Consider the following 20,229-nt stretch of genomic DNA (forward strand, 5'->3'; position numbering starts at 1 on the left):
CCAGCGTCCGGGACCCGCTACCCGTGAGCCGAGCCGTGGGCGGGGAGGGGGCGACAGAGGCGAAGAGCTGGCGGGAGCCGCGGGCTGGCTAGCCCAGCGAGCGGGGGCGGGCGCGGGGGCGGGGCGGGGCATCCGGGCGCGCGCGCGGCGCGGGCGCGGGCGCGGGCGCGGGCGGAGCGGCGGCGGAGGCCGGACGCGGTGGCCCAGAGCCCTCTCGCGGCCGCGGCGGCAGCAGCGCCAACCCGAGCAGCAGCCTGGCCGCCGCTGCCGCCGCCTCGCACTCCAGCCGCCCGGCCCGACATGAGTGAAGCGGATCGGGTGCCCTCGCCTGCCGCGCTGCCGGCGGTGGCGGCGACTGCGCCCGAGGAGAAGAAAGGGAAGGAACCGGAGCGTGAGAAGCTGCCGCCCATCGTATCGGCGGGCGCCAGTGCCCCTGCGGTAGGTGCCGGGCGGGGGCCGCGGGGAGCCCCGACGGCCGGTCGCCAGGGGGGCGAGGGGCGCCTGGGGACCCGCGTCTCCTCCGGGGGGACCCCGGAACCCCCCGGAGAGAAGCGCTCAGGCTCCCCTTCCTCGGGCTGAAATCGAGGAGTTGTGTCTCGAGGACAGCCGTGATCATTTCGCGAGCTGCACCTTCCACCCTCGGGGAATGCCGGGGTGGCCGAGTCAGCTGGCTGTTTTCGGTCATTTTCTGCTTTGGGGGCTTCCCTCTTTCTCTGAGGAAATGACCAGCATTTTGGAGTCGGCATCGTCTCTTGGATGAGGGTAAGGTGTCAGGCAGGCGGGAGTGGGTTTTCCGCTGAGCCGTCTGCCTGCCCTGGGAGAGCGAAGATTTCTCCCCTTTTCTTCGCTTTTTCTTTCCGTTCCCCCTTCAGATTGAACAGGCTCTGAGGCGAGTTTCCACTTAATTGTGACCTTTCGGTTGCTGTCAGGATAGTGGGAGGTAGATGCCTCGGTGATGGGTTTTCTTTTTCATATGGTACAGACATGTGACGTAAGGTGGGGAAGCTTTTTTAACCTTATATTTAAACTCAAGAGATCTAAGCTTCTCGGGGATGATTTCCCAGCTGGATTTTCTTAAGGATTATTTGGAGAGTGCTTTCAGGCTTCAAACTACAGATTGCCGGATGATGTAATGGGACAGCCCCTCTTCCCTACTTTTACTGGTGGTTATGACTGTTTACTTTGGAGCGCGCACACACACAAAATTAGCCTCTAATTTTTTAGTTTTTTAATTTGATCCCATATTTATATACTTCTTGAAACTTCAGTACATTTAAAGAGCATGACTTATGCAGCCTGTGTGAAAAAAAATAGTAAAAGTTTAGAGAACATGATAAATTTTCCTTATTCCTGGTTGCAATTCATTTCCTAAAACCTCCCTCTTAAATGACTAAGAACCTACTAAAATAGCTAACTCTAATTTAAAATATAATAGAAATAACGTTTGATTCAGTAGGTTTTTGGGAAATGTCTAAGGATTGTGATAACTGAAAATTGTTAGAACGAGCCCCATACCTTCAATCACAGCAAAGTGTAGACAGTGATAAAAAGACACTTTAAAAAAATTACTACAGTTGATTGGTAAATTGGAGTTGCAGGTAGAAATTACTTTGGGAAATGCTTTGAAGGAATTTGTCACTCAGCTGCTTGTAGACCCAGTTCTTACTGTTGATTTCTTGGGCTTTCCGAGCTTACCTGGGATGTTCTTAACTGGCAAATAGTGTTTCAGCAGTTTATTTCTAAGTCAGTTTAAAACAATGAATGCATACATGCTTATAGGAACAGTTGTGTTAATGGGTTTAGGTCCTCAAGTAAGGACACTCCCCAAAACGTATTTATTTCTGTGTAATTGAAAAATCGAAGGCTTAGAATAAAAACTTGGAGAAATTGATGCAATGTGGACATAGGTCTACAGACTATTATCTGAAACCTTGGGGCTTTGAAACTGAGAGTTCTTTGGATTTTAGAAAGTTAATTTAGTATATATATATCATGTATAATATCCACAGTGGGGTCCTGGCCAGTTCTTCATAATTAAGCATACTAATAACTCTGCAGTGAGAAGTGTGAGTTGTTCACAATAAATGAGATAATGTCTATCAGTAGCTTCCTATCAGTTCAGCTCAGGTTGGATTGTCAAAAAGTTCAGTTCAGGTACATGTTTAATTACCAAATAAGCTCTTTCAGTATTAAGAGCTTAGAGGATTTCGTAAGTGTGAATAAAGGAATATGGGCTTGTACTGCTGGACAGACAGAAGAACAGAGTTCAAAAAGTTTAAGATCTTGAATAAAACCTTGAAAAAACATAGGTTAAATTAAAAGAGGATGAGAATGAAGACTTGAGATTTTGAAGGCAGTTTCTGGTGCCTTACAAGCAGAGTTGGTAGCATTGTTTTTTGTTTGTTTTAATGACAGGTTTTTATTTTTTAATGGCATTCAGAATTTCAGACTCTTTGAAATGATAGAGTTTGTCATTAGCACTGAGGTTTTGAGTCACTCAGGAGAGAAAAGTTCTCTGGTTTTGCAGCAAGAGTTAGGAGAGCAAGGGGGAGGATGAGAAACTTAGCCAGTAATGAAGACACTTGGTGTGTAGTTGTTAAAGAGAGATTTCTAGATCTGGAATTATGAGTGATAGCAGTGAAAAGCCTTAGTCAAGAAATTGTGTGCTTGATCCTCCCGAGGGCGAGAAAGCCAGGCAGCCTGGGTGACGTCCACGCTCACTGGGGGACAGAGAAAGACAGCTTGTGGCCTGCTTGGTTCTTTTTCAGCCTCCGTGTGGATCAAATATAGCTTCTGGAGGTTCGCTTAGGAAGCTGAGTACTATCAATTAACTATCTCTTTGAGCTATTTTATTGATGCTTACTTTTTGTCCCAGGTTAACAGCTCTGTCTCTGTAGATGGAGTTTCTGATTCAATTACTGTAACCTTACAGTACTAACATTTTCCAAAAATCACTTTATTACATTTTTATGAGAGTTTGGAAATAATTTAGAGTGACAGCTCCCTAAAATAAGTAGAAGGCCAGTTTATGATGACCCTGATTACACTTGAAGAGTTGGGACTGTGTCCCAGAAATTTTTTTAAAAGGTGCAGGAGTGGGATTGAGGGTGCCAGAAAAAATAACCCTAATGTGATTGATCCTACAACTTCCTAAGCATGCAGGACGTCCATTGCAGCCAGGAAGTGCCTAACATGGTGGTTTCAAACCCGACTGACCACCAGGATCCCTTAGGAGCTTGGTGAAGTCCAGGTTCCTAGATCTCACTTTTGCTCATTGGTTCTCAACTTCTGCTGCACGGGGGAATGGGAACTTTTGAAGCCATCATTGCTCAGGCCCAGATGCAGGCCAATTAGATCAATTTCTGAGAGTGGGGCTCAGGCACCTATTTTTTTTTTTCAATTTCTAGGTGTAGCTAAGATTGAAAATTTATGTTCTGTGTACTGAATTAAAAGTTCCTTGGAGTCTATATTTTAACTCCACTGCCCCAAGTCTGCTTAGTTTATGGAGCAGCATTTGAAATGGAATAGTGAAAGGTACCGGAGAAGGAAATGGCACCCCACTCCAGTCCTCTTGCCTGGAAAATCCCATGGACGGAGGAGCCTGGTAGGCTGCAGTCCATCGGGTCGCGAAGAGTCAGACATGACTGAGCGACTTCACTTTCACTTTTCACTTTTATGCATTGGAGAAGGAAATGGCAACCCACTCCAGTGTTCTTGCCTGGAGAATCCCAGGGATGGGGTCGCACAGAATCGGACACGACTGAAGTGACTTAGCAGTAGCAGCAGCAGTGAAAGGTACGGGTTAAGTGAATGAGGCACAACAGAAATCAGGTGTCGTGGGGAATTGAGAGAAATGGCAGGTAAGGTGGTTCCTAGTTAAAGTGGCTCAAGGGCCCAAGATAGAGCCCTCAGAAGCCTGTCAGTGTTTGGGGTTTGGCTTTGCTGCTATGGAGAAGTGATGCAGGCCCAGAGAGCTAGGGGGAGTAGAAAATGTGAAGGACTGATGATGTGAGTATTTACTGAAGTTGACAGATTGGACTGGAGAAGAATATCATAAATTAGTTGCTGATGTAATCTGGAAGTTAGAAAAAATTGGTGAGTGGGGAAGGAGAAAAGGGTCAAAAGAGGAGCAAATAATAGTGATAAGTGAAGATGAGTCTACTTCATCATTTAAATCAGGTGAGATGAGAAGGGGAGATTCTCCATGGCATAGGTTTATGAGAAATGAAGTGGGTTCAAGAAAGAGGTAGACTTTACTTAGGTCAGGGCAATGAAGGGAAATGGAGGAAATCAGTTTAGGATGGAAAGAGAAAGTTTGCCCACAGTGAAGGTCAGGAGATTTGTCAAGTAGGGGGAAGGTGAGAGCAAGTCTTGAGGTATGTGGAGAGGATTTGGTAGGAAGTCCAGTAATAAAAATGAGAAGTCTGTACAGCTTCTATGGTGTGTCACCTGGCTTGATGGATCCGCTGGGCCACAATGTGACTACCAGTTATTGAACCTCTATTATGTTTAGCTTTGGGCTAGATGCTACAGAAAACGCAAAGTTTAAAAAAGAAAAATAGATTCCTGCCTCAGGGTAGGCAGAGCTAACACAGGAAAACCCAACAAAGCAAAGCAATGTGTAAAAGCCACCATGTGCCATAGAAACAATTTGCGCACTAGGAGATCAGAGAAAGGAAATCAGTGCGTGCAGAACTGTGAAGAAAGGCCTTCAAGCAGCGGTAATTATTTAAGCTGGCTGGCCATTGAAGGGTGATAGGATTTGGATGGGCAAAAGCAAGTGGGAAAAGAATGTGAACAAGGCTTAAAGGGAAGAATTAGGGAGTAATAAAGTCAACCCAATGGAAGCATGCTGGCAACTTGTGGGAGGTAAGTGAGATTGCATGGGGGCTGGACCAGATCAGCAGGCAGGGAAGCTGGGACTTTTTTTTTTTTCTATGCTTCACAGGAAACCATTGGAGTTTTTTTTTTTTTTTTTTTTTTTTTCATTGGAGTTTCTTAAATAAAGGAACAACAGAATGAAATTAGTGGAAGTGATTAGAGGTAGTTAGACTGGAGGAGGGAGGAGAAAGAGGGCAAGGAAGGAGCTTTGCAGTTCATACAAGAGATGATGGAGCATCCACTAGGGTCATGGCCATGTGATAAGGTGTAAAGGATGGAAGAATCCCTACAAAGTGGAATCTAGTGGAATGAAAGAGAAGGAAGATTAATAAAGGAAGAGAATTCTAAAGTTTGCAGATGAATTCTCTCAGAGGAAAATATTTACATAAAAAGGCAGTCCAGCCAACAGCATTCCAAATAAACATATGTATGTATGAACTTTGATAAAACTTGCCCATATAGGTGTTTGGAAGAGTCTTATTTTTGGAAAATCTTGTACCCTTTCTCAACAAGAGTTGAGATAGGGAAGAACAGAGGTTGTTGTAGTGAAGATGTCTTAAGCAATTTAATAAACCACAGGTATTAAAAAAGTACATCATGTATCCATATGTGAAATACATATAAATAATACAAATGATTGCTACTATTTATTTAGTACCTTCTCTGTGCTAAGCATTGTCCATATGTCTCTCATCTAGTCACTTAGTTCAACCAACATTCATCACTAACCACTTGATCGTTCTAATCATGAGGAAGATTCTGTTCCCAGTTCACACAGACAGGAATCATAGAGTCAGGTTACATATAGTATACCTTACCAGAGGGTAAAATGGCTAGTAAGGGGCCAGAACTCGGTTTCAGCTGAGACTTTTCTGACTCAAAAAAAAACCCCATGCTCTTTCCCTTACCTCCATGTACTCTCTGTCTGTGGTCAGGGTCCATGTGGTTCAGAGAACCCCCACCTATAGCAGTATTTCTTAGATTAGAAAAGAGCATGTGGTGCAGTGGCAAATTTGTTCAAAACTTTGTTACTAGAGTTAGAACTATCCAGGAGAGAAATATGTATCTGATAATATCAGTTTTCATTATGGTATTAATGTATCATTAAATTCTATGTAAAATAAAGCAATCTCATTAAAGAAGTGATCAAAGAGTCTTAAGACACCGAAAGGGAGGGCTGTAGCTGTATAAATACTTAGCCAGAGTGTGTTTAATTTTGAGTGACTTTTAAAGTTGTTTGTCCACTTTTTTTTTTTTTTTTTAACTTCGAAGCCGTATTGTAGTTGCCTGCTTATCCTCCCTTTCATAATTAGTTCAGGGTGTTAGGACACAAATAATTTGAATATATTTAACAACTGAAGAAAAATGGTCATTGTAAGTTATGAAGCAGAGAACTTCTCAAAGTGTTCAGTATATTGTTATTTAGTTAGGCTGTGTCCAACCCTTCTGCAACCCTATGGACTGTAGCCCTCCAGGCTCCTCTGTCCATGGCATTTCCCAGGTTAGAATACTGAAGTGGGTTGCCATTTCCTTCTCCAGGGGATCTTCCTGACCCAGGGATCGAACCTGAGTCTTTTGCATTGGCAGGCAGATTCTTTACCACTGAGCCAGAAGGGAAGCCGGTCCAATATGATACTGCTTGCTATTTGTAGCTCCCTTTCTAATCTGTCCTGTGGCTAAGGTACTTTCCTTTACAATCTTATCTGTAGATATTACCTGCATTATCTGTAGATACTATCTTTACCACTGCACCTCCCTCTTCTTCCTGCACTCCACACACAAGCTCACAAACATGCCCTCTGAATTAAAAGGTATCCTGCGCTCTCTGAAGTCTTCAGGGCTGGGGTATTCCTGGATTCAGAAGAATTTTTTTGAAAGGGAAAAGTAATGGCTTCAGAAAGGAGTACTGCTGGTGTCCCAGGGTAGCAGCTTATTTTGGCATATTGTTTGGAAATTAATTTGCTTATATTTACTTGAATTGAGGAAGAGAGAGTAGAGAAAGATCAACAGAATATGAATAAGGAAGTGGGTGGAGCTGAGAAACCTCTGGAAAATTGGGGTTTTTCTATATTTATTATGAGGATACCTTCTTGCACTTTAAAAATGTTAGACTGCTAAGACTTATGTGAATAACTAGTTGTTGTTAAGTTGATATTTATAACTTGCTAACAGTTTAGTAAGCAGTCAGGAAACATTTTGAGAGGAATAATTATAATAGATGAATGTGCCTTTTAAAAATAGAAATTATTGAAATTTTACTAATTCAGCTTAATTGAAAAATCAGTCTGAAGTTTGAACCTAGTCATTAAAGAAAACATTGTTTCAAATTAACTTGGTTTTGATTCTTTTTTTTTTAAAGAACAATAAATTGAGAATTGAGTTCATCAAATCACACAGTTTAAAAGTAGCATTTTGCTGTATAAGGGTAATCTATACATATATAAAAAATATATAAAAATATATAAAAAATAATATATAATCTATATAATCTATATAAAATCTATATAAATCTATAAAATCTATATAAAAAATAATTTATTTTTTTCCCTATGTTGTAAAATAATAAAATCTCCCAAGATACATTGCCTTCCTGATAAGCAAACACTGAAATTTCCGGGCTCCAGGACTAACATTTCTTTGTATCAAGTAGGGTTAATTTTCAGTTATCTATAAGATCAATTGCATTGTGATTTTTTTGGTGTTAAAATTTTGTTTCAGAATCCCCATCCTTCCTAGTCTCCCTTGAAAATTGTGATTTATATCACTTAAAGAGAACAATTCAACTTGGATTGGTGCCTTTTAGTTGGGGGAAGGAAGGTTCACACCTTGAAAGGAGCCAACTTTTCACATCTTAATAGAAGGAGGTAGAGCACTGATTTTATAACCCAGCATCCTAATAGGGAACTGTGAAAAAACATACAAAAAGAAAAGCAAAATCTCTCTACCTAGGAACAAGGCCTAAAATAGTCTCCTTTGTTAGACCCTAAATAGAGTCGAGGCCTCTCATCTAGTGTGGCCCTAACAGGTAGTTTAGGTCAGTTTATTTTAAAAGTTGGTGAAGCAAAGTATAGTCAATGCTTAAGGGCTTCCCTGGTGACTCTGTTTTAACTTAAAACATATAAATGTACTTTATTCACCAGTCTTCTGATGCTGAAACCTTTGCTTAGTATCTCAGGAAGCCATTCAGTCTTTTGTAGGTTTTTTCTGGGTATCATAGGTATTCCGTGTATTCTGATGGAAGGATTCCTGCTTTATATTAGGAGCAATGAATGTATTGCCAGGCTTCCCAGGTGGTGCTAATGATAAAGAACCCACCTGCCAATGCAGGAGACATAAGAGACGAGGGTTCAATCCCTGGGTTAGAAAGATGCCCTGGAGGAGGGCATGGCAACCCACTCCAGTGTTCTCGGCTAGAGAATCCCATGGAAAGAGGAGCCAGGCAGGCTATAGGCCATAGGGTCTCAAAGAGTCAGACACTCCTGAACCGACTTGGCACACACAATATGTTGCCAAACTATTTACCTTTGGGTTTGAAAAATAAATTTCACTGAGGTGTGGCCGAAAGTGTAGAAATCACCATTGTCCCTGTATACATATCTGAAATGACCAAAGCAAGAAACTCAGATTTTATTCCTTCAGATATCTTTGGTTCTTCATCCACATATTATACCCTGTTTACATTTGCTACATCAGATCTTTTTCTCCAGAATGATGCAGAGAAATGATGAATCAAAATAATAATTCTGTCCTGTTTCCTAAGATTGTATGTTGGATTGGACCTAGTTTAGGAAAGTATATTTTCATTTATATCAGCTCTGTCCAGTAGAAATATAATGTGAACCACATATGTAATTTTAATTTTTCTAATAGCTAATTAAAGGCAATAAAAAGAGGTAAAATAAAATTTAATAGCATATTTTTTAATCCTGTATATCCAGAAACTTAACCATTTCAACATTTAATCAGTATGGACACTTAATATTTTACCTCTTTTTCATACTAAGTCTTTGAAAACTGTGTATTTTATACTTACTAGCACATTTTCAAGTTCTCAACAGCCACATGTGGCAAATGCTTGTATTAAAGCAGATTTAAATGTTGTCTTCTTATTCTCCCAAGATTTCGTAGATTCATTCTTAGCACTGATTACTGTTTATTCCTACTATAGCAGTCCTCAACATGTAATCCTCAGTATCCTTTAAGATGTCCATGAAGTCAGCACTGCCTTTGTAATGATAGTAGGATGTTATTTGTGTTGTCTTGTTCTCACTCCTTCTCTCTAGTGTACAGTGTAGTTTTCTATGTGACAGATGATATTGCCACAAATTGAATGCAGAAACAAATATAAAAGTCGTTTTGCGAAATGTAAACCATGTCACTCTTCTCACTGATTTCTGTTTGTTGGGAAAATAGTTGTTGTCCGTAAATGGATTTATTGCTATTTAAGCAGGAATGATTACATACATATAATAATTTTTAAGAATGTAAAGAGGTCCTGAAACCAGAAAGCTTGAAAACCACTATGCTAATGTATCTAGAATTTCCTTTGTATTATTACCATTAGTGCTTTTTGTTCTGTATTACCGATGACAGGTATTCCACATAAGTGAATTTCCCAGCTAGCCAACGGGTAGCTAAAATGGGTATTTTAGAATACCCGTTTATTTATTGCATGAAGCATTTTCTGAAATATGTACATCTCTTCTCAAATAAAAGCTACTGAACATAATTTAACATATGCTGGTGACTGGATCCTGCATGACAACTTTGTATCACCAGCCAAACCAGACAGCTCTATGTAGAATCCATCTACCTGTGCATTTGTGTGTGTTATCTGTATAGTAAATAAAACTTCTGTCAATCTGACCTATATAATAGCTAGAATACAGCATTAATTTTCACTTGATATGGTTTAAAATGCTAACATGTCCAGCTGTTTGTGAAGCTGGCAGTTTAAAATATGTTTGCTCTTCAGTCGCTAAGTCACATCAACTCTTTGTGACAACATAGACTGCAGCATGGCAGGCTCCTCTGTCCTCCACCATCTCCCAGAGTTTGCTCAAGTTCATATCCATTGAGTTGGTGATACTATCTAACCATCTCATCTTCTGTCGCCCTCTTCTCCTCCTGCCCTCAATCTTTCCCAGCTTTGGGGTCTTTTCCCGTGAGTCAGCTCTTCACCTCAGGTGGCCAAAGAATTGGAGCTTCAGCTTCAGCATCAGCCCTTCCAATGAATATTCAGTTTATTTCCTTTAGGATTGACTGGTTTGATCTCCTTGCTGTCCAAGTGACTCTCAAGAGTTTCCTCCAGCACCACAATTCAAAAGGATCAATTCTTTAGCACTCAGCCTTCTTTATGATCCAGCTCTCACATCCTTATATGACTACTGGAAAAAGCTTAGCTTTGACTATATGGACCTTTGTCAGTAAAGGGATGTCTCTCTGAATATGCTGTCTACGTTTGTCATAGCTTTTCTTCCAAGGAGCAAGCATCTTTTAATTCCATAGCTGCAATCACTGTCTGCAGTGATTTTGGAACCCAAGAAAATAAAATCTGTCGCTACTTCCACTTTTTCCCCATCTATTTGCCATGAAGTGATGGCACTGGATGCCATGATCTTAGTTTTTTAATGTTGAGTTTCAAGCCAGGTTTTTCAGTGTCCTCTTTCACCCTCATCAAGAAGCTCTTTAGTTCCTCTTTACTTTCTGCCATTAGAGTGGTATCGTCTGCATATGTGATGTTGATATTTCTCCCGGCAGTCTTGATTCCAGTTTGTGATTGATCCAGTCCCGCGTTTTGCATGATGTACTCCGCATAGAAGTTAAATAAGCAGGGAGACAATATGCAGCCTTGGCGTGCTCCTTTCCCAGTTTTGAACCAGTCTGTTGTTCCATGTCTGGTTCTAACTGTTGCTTCTTGACTTGCATATATGTTTCTCAGGAGACAGGGACGGTGGTCTGGATTTCCCATCTCTAAGAATTTTCCACTGTTGTGATCCACACAGTCAAAGGCTTTAGCATAAATAGTCAATGAATGTTAGGAATAATGTATTTTGTAAACAGTACAAAATAATGAATTGTGTATACAATTTAAAATATTTCACCTCAAAGATCTATAGTGAGAGATATATATAGTGAGATATATAGTGAGAAATATAGTGAGATATTTTGGTTTTAAAAAGTGTTTCATGATGGAACAGCTGCTGCTGCTGCTAAGTCACTTCAGTCGTTGCCAGAGCCTGCCGGCAAACGAATCGGTCACGGACGCAATCGCCGAAATACCTAAGAAAATAAAGACTCGGAAAGATGGGGTTGAGAGGGACGGAGTCAGCTCTTGACTGAAACCGACAACTGACAACTTTATTGAGGGGTAACATACATATATATGCTAACAGGACTCACTAAATTTAGATCAAGGACATGTACACGTGCAGAATCGCGGGCATTAGTCTTCGCTCAGGAATTTTATCTCAACTCTTTAAGACTAGCAGAGCAAGGGACTGGCGTCTTAGTATGATTACAATCAGTTAAAGATTACCTAAAGATTACCTAGACATAAACCATAAACAGGAGCCTGACAGTCTCGTCAGGAAAATGGGTAAAAGGTCGCTACAGCAATTTCCTTGAGGGAGGTAAGAAAGGCCAACCTGCACTTTAATAAATCAGGGGTAGCAGGACAGAGAGGGACCTCTTGATCTCTCTCAGGGCCAAGAAGGAGCCTGAGTAGCCAGGCCGGCTCCCCACAAGTCGTGTCAGACTCCATGCGACCCCATAGACGGCAGCCCACCAGGCTCCGCCGTCCCTGGGATTCTCCAGGCAAGAACACTGGAATGGGCTGCCACTTCCTTCTCCAATGCATGAAAGTGAAAGTGAAGTTGCTCAGTTGTGTCCGACTCTTTGCGACCCCATGGACTGCAGCCTACCAGGCTCCTTTGTCCATGGGATTTTCCAGGCAAGAGTGCTGGAGTGGGTTGCCATTGCCTTCTCTTCATGATGGAACAGAGCCAGCAGTTATTCTTTTATCAAAGATTGGTTTAGGAAATACCTAGTGGTTAGGACTCAGCTGCTTCCACTACAGGAGGCACAGGTTCAATCCATCGTCAGGAAGCTATGATCCCACATGCTGTGCACTGTGACCAAAAAAAAAAAAAAGATTGGTTTAGAATGTGAATGAAAATGTTTTATTTTCTAAGGCAGCTTTTGGTGAAATAGTAGATGACCAAAATTAATTTTATCAGAATTTTGAATATAAAAAGAACTTGGTATTCAATATAAAATATAAAAGCTATGATGGAAAACCATGGGTATCCTTCTTATTGACCTCTAATAGAAAAATATGATAAATCAGAAATTTAACTCAGATGTAGTCTATTCCTCAATAAGTGTTGAAAGTAGGAGCTCATGTATTAAAACTTAAAATAAGGTCAACAGTATTTAATTATAGATTAACAGGGCAAAACAGGTATTCCATTTAATTTAATTCTATTTAATTTTTTGAAATTCTATTTAATTTCTTGAAACTATTATAATCTTACATATAATCTGTGTGATTATATAGTCAAAAAGACCATTGAGGTCTATGTTAGCACTTGAAATAAGTATGATCTTTGATTAGTTTTGCAATTACCACATAAAATTTTTCAGCTCTTTGTTAAACTCATGGTCAGCCTCTACCTAGAGAGAGTCAAGTCTTATTTATTAACGCTAGGTGTATTTTGAGTTTTTCTCCTCAGTGAATTCTCAGCATCTCTTTCCTTCCATGTTCCCTATTTGTACTTCTTCTTCCTCTGTAACAGCTGGTTGGGTATCCTGCTACTATCTATTCTTCAACACATGCAGCCCACTGTTTGTAGGCTGGCCACATTCCAGGATGTCATCTCTAGTGTGTTACTTCCTTAGGACTCATAGACAACAGTTGCTCACAGACGAAACTCCTCGGGGAACCAGATGTAATAATGGTGGTAGATCCAATTCTTAGAAGACTTATAATGTTCCCTAACCTTTAATTTACTCATGTTCTAATAGCACTCAATAGCATCTTGATTCTCTAGTTTTTAATCAGTTTACCATCATACAACATGTGACCCTGCATTCTCATGGAAGTATTAGGCTATGGGAAGGTTTCTCTTGTGCAAGCTAGTGTGGGGCAACTGCTATTTTGAGAGTTTGTTCTTATTTATCTGTAGTACACTGTCAACCTGTGAAATTGTCCATGATTTATTTCCTGTCATCTCAAGTGTGAAGTATCAAGGACACAGTCATCTTATAAGCAAGAGACTTATTAGACAAAGGATTTTTTTTCTCATGTTAAGCTTTCTTGATCACAGGGAACAGAAAATCAGGCCATATATGCTTCCTTTTGGAAAAGGGGGATTTATGGAAATAACATACATGGATAGAACCAGAAGGCAGGCAGGAACAGAGACCAGCTGCTCTCTGTGCACCTGCTATTCTCTCATTCTTGGCTGCTTGCTCTTTTCCATATTCCTCCATCTGAAATCTGGAAAGACCTCCTCTGATTGACATATTAGGAAGCATCAATGTCCTGTATGCCAGGCCACCTAATGTGTGGCCACCCAATCGACAGATGGCTGCCTTTTGGTTGAGTGCCTGTCTCTGCTCCAATCTTTGCCCTTTGCTGCACAAAGAATAGCAGTAATGCTCTGGGGTGGATAGAAGCAAACCCTGTATTTGGCAGACATGATAACATGCTCAGTGTATCTTTCCTCACATCTTTGTACCCTTCCAGCCACTTTGTACCCTTCCATAAAGCTTCTGGACAGAGCAAATCCTACGCAGTGCTTTCACCTCCTGACTTCCCATTCATTTGCCAATCTATTTCATACAGTTTCTGCCACCATCAGTGGCAGTTTCTCCCCGGAATCTGTTGTCTCCTTCGTCCCCAAGATTTCACAGCTGCACATTCTAGTAGACACACTTTAGACCTAGCCACTGTTCATTATTCAGCATTGCTGACCACCTTTTTTTTGATGATCCTTCCTTCATTTTTAACACATGAACTTCTCTTAGATTTCTTATCTTTTTTGGTCATTCATTCTTCATGTTCTTTGTCAGCTCATGTCATATTTGCCAGTGTTTCCATGATTTTGCCCTTATACTACTTTTGCATGGCAGTTGCTACATGACAGTAGTATAATGATAACCCTGTCAGCTAGAAAAATTACATTATTTTGGCATGAGATGCATACTTTTGCCTAGTGACCGTTGGTTCCTTTTCTAGTCATCCCACAAATACGTTTATATAGCATAGTCTAGAATTTTCTTCAGTTTGGTCGCTCAGTCGTGTCCGACTCTTTGCAACTCCATGGACTGCAGCACGCCAGGCCTCCCTGTCCATCACCAACTCCCAGAGTTTACTCAAACTCATGTCCATTGAGTTGGTGATGCCATCCAACCATCTTATCCTCTGTCATCCATGTCTCCTCCCACTTTCAATTTTTCCCAGCATCAGGGTCTTTGCCAGTGAGTCAGTTCTTCCCATCATGTGGCCTAAGTATTGGAGTTTCAACTTCAAAATCAGTCCTTCCAATGAATATTCAGGACTGATTTCCTTTAGGATGCACTGGTTGGATCTCCTTGCAGTCCAAGGGACTCTCAAGCGTCTTCTCCAACACCACAGTTCAAAAGCATCAATTCTTTGGCACTCAGCTTTCTTTATAGTCCAACTCTCACATCCATACATGACTACTGGAAAAACCATAGCTTTTACTAGATGGACCTTTGTTGGTGAGGTAATGTCTGTACTTTTTAATATGCTGTCTAGGTTGGTCATAACTTTCCTTCAGAGGAGTAAGCATCTTTTAATTTCATGGCCGCAGTCACCATCTGCAGTGATTTTGGAGCCCAGAATATAAAGTCTGCCACTGTTTCCATTGTTTCCCCATCTATTTGCCATGAAGTGATGGGACCAGATGCCATGATCTTAGTTTTCTGAATGTTGAGTTTTAAGCCAGATTTTTCACTCTTCTCTTTAACTATCATCAAGAGGCTCTTTAGTTCTTTGCTTTCTGCCATAAGTGTGGTGTCATCTGCATAACTGAGGTTATTGATATTTCTCCCAGCAGTCTTGATTCCAGCTTATGCTTCATCCAGCCCAGCGTTTCTCATGATGTACTTTGCATATACGTTAAATAAGCAGGGTGACAATATACAGCCTTGACATACTCCTTTCCCGATTTGGAGCCAGTCTGTTGTTCCATGTCCAGTTCTAACTGTTGCTTCTTGACCTGCATACAGATTTCTCAGGAGGCAGGTAAGGTGGTCTGGTATTCCTATCTCTTTAAGAATTTTCCACAGTTAGTTGTGATCCACACAGTCAAAGGCTTTGGCATAGTCAATAGTCTTTAATCATATGCCTTCTTTATGGTGAGGTGTCAAAGTATTTTTCCTGAAATTTGAAATAAAGCAGTTTACATTGTTCATTTCATTTATTTTATAATTTATCTAAGGGTTCTCTGATTCTCATTATGACCTGAAATAACTCTTGCTATTTTGCAGTAACTTTGGCCCAGATTGTCATTCTTCTTCATTTCCTTTAACTCCTTTCTCAGTTTAGACTTATTTCTCCCAGTAAGTAGACCTGATGTATCTTTCTGCTATTGCTCCCCTTCAATCTTTTCCCTACACCTACTGACAGTGATTTTCCAAAGATACAGATATAATTATGTCATGCCCTTCTTACAAGTCCTCCACGACTGTTCCCTATCCCCTTCCAGGATAGAATCTATATGCCCTGTCCTAAAGGCTTCATAGTATTATCCCTGCCTATCTTTCCAGTCTCACCTCACTGGACCATTCTCCCTTTCTGATTCTGTACTGCAACTACACTGCTCTTTAAATCCTCTAATTTGCACAGTCTTAGCAAAACAGTCACTTAACATCAGTGACAGTTATCAATGAAAAAACCTTTGGTATATTAATTTATTGTAAATATTTACAGCTAAGTTAACAAACTTCTGGGCTTCCCTGGTGGGTCAGTGGTAAAGAACCCACCTGCCAATTCAGAAGATGTAAGTTCGATCCCTGGGTCAGGAAGATCCTCTGGAGAAGGAAATGGCAACACACTCAGTATTCTTGCCTGAAAAATCCCATGGACAGAGGAGCCTGGTGGGCTATAGTCCATGGGGTTACAAAGAGTTGGATGCGACTTAGTGACTAAACAACAACAACATAACAAAGTTCCAAGGGGCCATTCACTGACCTCATTTTATAGATTGGTTACTTTTATCAACTCTCATGCATAAATGAAATAAATGTATATCAAATTTGATGTTCATTCCCATTATTATTTAAGATGTTTTGATAGGACAAAACATGCAAATAAACAAACTTGGCCCCAGAAGTTAATACAGTTCTTACTTAAGTATCATAATATTTATAGCAAGGAATGATAATACTTTTTCAAATGTATGGGTTATTTTATTTTACTAATCAGTTCTGTGAACTTGAGCATAATGTTTTAATTTACCAAAGTTATGCGAAGTATGTAATTTACTAAGACTTTTATAGAAAAGTATTGCGTATCACTCTTTTATTAATCTTTTTCTCCGATTTTGTCTCTCCTCTTTGGGAATCTATATTGTAAATCTGTTAGAGATTAGAACTGATAGTTGTTAAATGCTTTTGTTGATTCAATCAGTTACTTGTGGGTTTTTAAATTATTATTTGAAGATTCCACAAGTGAATCAAGCAATGTTCTCTGGAATCTCTTATTATTAAGAAGGGGTAGAGGAAAGAGGAGGAAAATAAAATATTGAGCCTTTCCCAGATTTCTGGGATATCAGAGGCCCTAAAGTACAGTTAGTTTTTCCACTTACGTTGATTTCCTCTGGTTAGGTGAGTTGCTCCCAAAGCTGTTAAATTTAATTCAGCATACATCTATAAAAGTAGAGAAGAGAATATCAGCCACAAGGGTTGTGAAAACAGGCTGATATATGGGACACACTTACTGTCTCACGCTCAGCTCTTAATAAGTGATAGCTACTGTAGTGAGCAAGGTCATTCAGACTAGTTTGAATTCCCACTTTCCAGCTCTGTGAACTTCGGTGTGGTACTTCAGTTTCCTCATTTGTAAAATGGGGTGTAAATATATAACTCATAGAAATGTTATATTAAAGCACCTGTTATAATTAGTAGTATGCATATGCTGCTGCTGCTAAGTCACATCAGTCGTGTCCGACTCTGTGCAACTCCACAGATGGCAGCCCACCAGGCTTCTCTGTCCCTGGGATTCTCCAGGCAGGAATACTGGAGCGGGTTGCCATTTCCTTCTACCAAGCACTCAATACATGACTTGTTTTAAGTGTTATTGTCACAAGAGTAATCATTTATGGAACATCCAGCGTGTCATAGGCTCTGTACAAGATCCTTGTTGCTACTGTCTGTGATTCTGAAACTTCAGGCTCATATCCTACATCTGTTAGAAGAAGACTTTATTTTGGTTGTTTAACTTTTGTAGGCTGGATCATATAGGCTAATCCTAACAGAAATACTGATTCAGACTTCACTGAGCCTAAATCTAGCCAAAAAGCAAACAAGCTAACAAACAACAACCAAAAAAAAAAACCCGTATTCTGTGAGCAGCCAAAGATGTTGCGTACACAGAATTGCATACATGTACTTTCCTTATGGAAGCATTCTTCAAGTTCTTATTTAGTGCCCATCACATTTTTGTCACTTGTTAGCTGAATGACTTTAGGTGAGTCTCAATACTATTTTCCTCATCTGTGAAATAAAGGGGTTATATAGCTAATTTCTAAAAAGTCTCAAGACTAGAAACTTTTAAATTCTGTGTATCTGATTTTTTTCTGGGTTATTTTCTATACTCATCTCTTTAAAAGAAAAATAAATTTACTCTGAAGTGTAAGATCTGTGCACAGGATTCACTGGATGTCAAGCTCTGTGTTGAATAAGAAATTTCAAGTCCAACATGAAGGACCAGTATATAAACAATTATAATTTCAGTGGAATAAGTTAAGTAAATCCCAAGCATAAATAAGAGTGATTGATTTTTCTGGAAATGGGGGCCACCAGAAAATGCTTTGCAGAGAAGTTATAACAGAATGGGTTAGACTGCATTTACAAGTTGTCCCAAATTTCAGTGTTTGAAAATTCTAAAGGTGCATTTATTGTTAATTGTATAAGCCGCTGTTGGTCATCAGTGCCTCTGCTCCACGTAGCTATTTGGGGACATGAGCCAATGGATGCTGTCACATCTCAGCTCGTAGCCTCTGTGATTGTCACAGTGAGAGGAGAAAAAGGAGCTGGTGATTTTACCACCAGCCTTAAATGCATTAGTACTTTCTGGTACACAGATCGCCAACATCACCTTGACTTGTAGCCTCTTAGAATTAATCAGATAGTTTCATTTAGCTGTAAGAGAGTGGGTGATATGGGAGAGTAAATATTTGGTGAGTGTATATTTTTGCTACATGGCACCTGAGCTAATTCTGAAAAGGTAAGTGAAAATCAGTCTGGTCAATGTAGAAGAAAATGAAAAAGAAACTCTCTCCTCTGAAGGCAAAGAAATTACATACCTTTAGTGTAAAAAAGTGAATGTTAGGGAAGAATTTAACTACTATGTTTGGTTAAGCATCTGGAAATTGGAATATAGTGTAAGTTGTAAAGAGCTGAGAACTGAGAGTAAGCCCTGAGCTAGCTTTATAACTGAGTATTGAACTGGTAATGTGATTTTATTTATAATTAAAGTGCACATTGATTATATATTATGAATTTTATAGGTATTATTTTGTGGAAAGTACATTAATGGATAGATTCTATGCTATAGGAAGATTGCTCTGTTATTTGCACTTAAGTTGCTTAGCCCTATTTTTTTTTTTAATCCCCTTATACTGAAAGTCCGATCACATATTTAGAGAGAAATGAACTCTAAAGGGTTTATCTTTTTACCTGAGCTTTTAAAGTTGCATCAGAAGACAAGAAAACTCATTGCTTTACACACATTATCTCAGGTAAACCTCACAATAACCCTGTGAGAAAGGTACTGTTATTATCCCCACTTCCAAACTCTGTCAATTTATAAGCCATTAGATGGTATGACTATTTTCATTTTATACTTAAAACAATTTGGTCCTAGAAAAGGTAAGTCAATATTATATACATGTTTTATCTATCATGCATCTGTTATCAAACTAAAATCTCTATTTTAAATGTTTATGATTTTTACAGTAAAATTAGATATGCCTAGTAGGAATTATGCTGCAGTGTTACTTTTCTATTTTTAGGGTTTGGACAGAGGATTCAAAGGCCAGATTTCTACTTTCAGCAGTGTTATTTCAACTGTTAACCAAAAGAAAGAAGCCACTGAAAACAGAAGTTCACCCACACATCTTGTTTTCCCTAACATCAAGAATGGTAAAAGATTTAAAAATTTAAAAATAAATGTAATTACAATTATTAAAAGTATACAGAGTCTATATATCTTGGCTGAAAGTATATTAATGAAATATTAAATAAGTAGATTTTAACTTATGGTTGCTGGGGGGAAGAATGGAGGAGAGAGATAAGTGCTTTGGAATGAACATGTACACACTGCTACTATTTAAAATAGGTAACCAGTATGGACCTACTTATAGCACAGAGAACTCTGCTCAATGTTATGTGGCAGCCGGGATGGGAGGGGATTTGGGGGGAGAATAGATACATGTGTATGTATGTCTGAGTCCCTTTCTTGTCCACCTGAAGCTATCACAATATTGTTAACCGGCTATGCTCCAACATAAAAAAAATTTTTTTAAGTAGATTTTAATTATTCAGCATTGTTCTGCTAGGTCTGGTTAGTCAAAAGCTCTACAAATATTTACAGAAAGGAGCAAAATCATTATATTTAGGTAATTGTTACCTAGAATAAGAGAATGACATACAAAATTCATAAATAAGAAAGTATGGTTAGGGAGCCTGACACAATAAAAATATATAAAAACTAAATAGATTTCCTTTATTTGAGCAGTAATCAATTAGAAGACTTGATGAAAAATATATGACAATATTTAGAAATAAACCAAAGACAAAGTGGGCAAAACCTAAACGAAATAAGCCTGTAAAATTTGATCAAAAAGCTAAAAGATGATTTTAATGGAAAATTTTAAATATCATAGAGCTATCAGCTACACCAATTTGTTCTCTAACATTTGATGAATTTTTCAACAGTTTTTTAGGAGAAAACTTAAGAAAATGATGCATGCTCTATTTGATCTATATGAATAAAGAAGAGGGTATAAGAAAAAGTAACGAAGGATCCCATTCCTTTGTTGTAACATATATTATGAAGCTGCACTAGTGATACTACCAAGATAGTCAAATAGATGG

General features: G+C 39.5%; 1 protein-coding gene across 2 annotated transcripts in view; it reads left to right on the forward strand.

Moving 5' to 3' along the window:
- The first annotated feature begins 233 nt into the window (after nucleotides 1–233).
- HECTD2 (HECT domain E3 ubiquitin protein ligase 2) overlaps nucleotides 234–20,229 on the forward strand; it is a 72,723-nt gene continuing 52,727 nt past the window's right edge. For both annotated transcript variants that reach the window (XM_061162172.1, XM_061162173.1), the window contains exons 1-2: nucleotides 234–438; nucleotides 19,146–19,275. In XM_061162172.1, coding sequence (XP_061018155.1) covers nucleotides 301–438; nucleotides 19,146–19,275 — 268 coding nt within the window. In that variant the 5' untranslated portion in view covers nucleotides 234–300. The remainder of the gene's footprint in view (nucleotides 439–19,145; nucleotides 19,276–20,229) is intronic.

Source organism: Dama dama, chromosome 15 (genome assembly GCF_033118175.1).
Source record: "Dama dama isolate Ldn47 chromosome 15, ASM3311817v1, whole genome shotgun sequence".
NCBI classification, from domain to species: domain Eukaryota; kingdom Metazoa; phylum Chordata; class Mammalia; order Artiodactyla; family Cervidae; genus Dama; species Dama dama.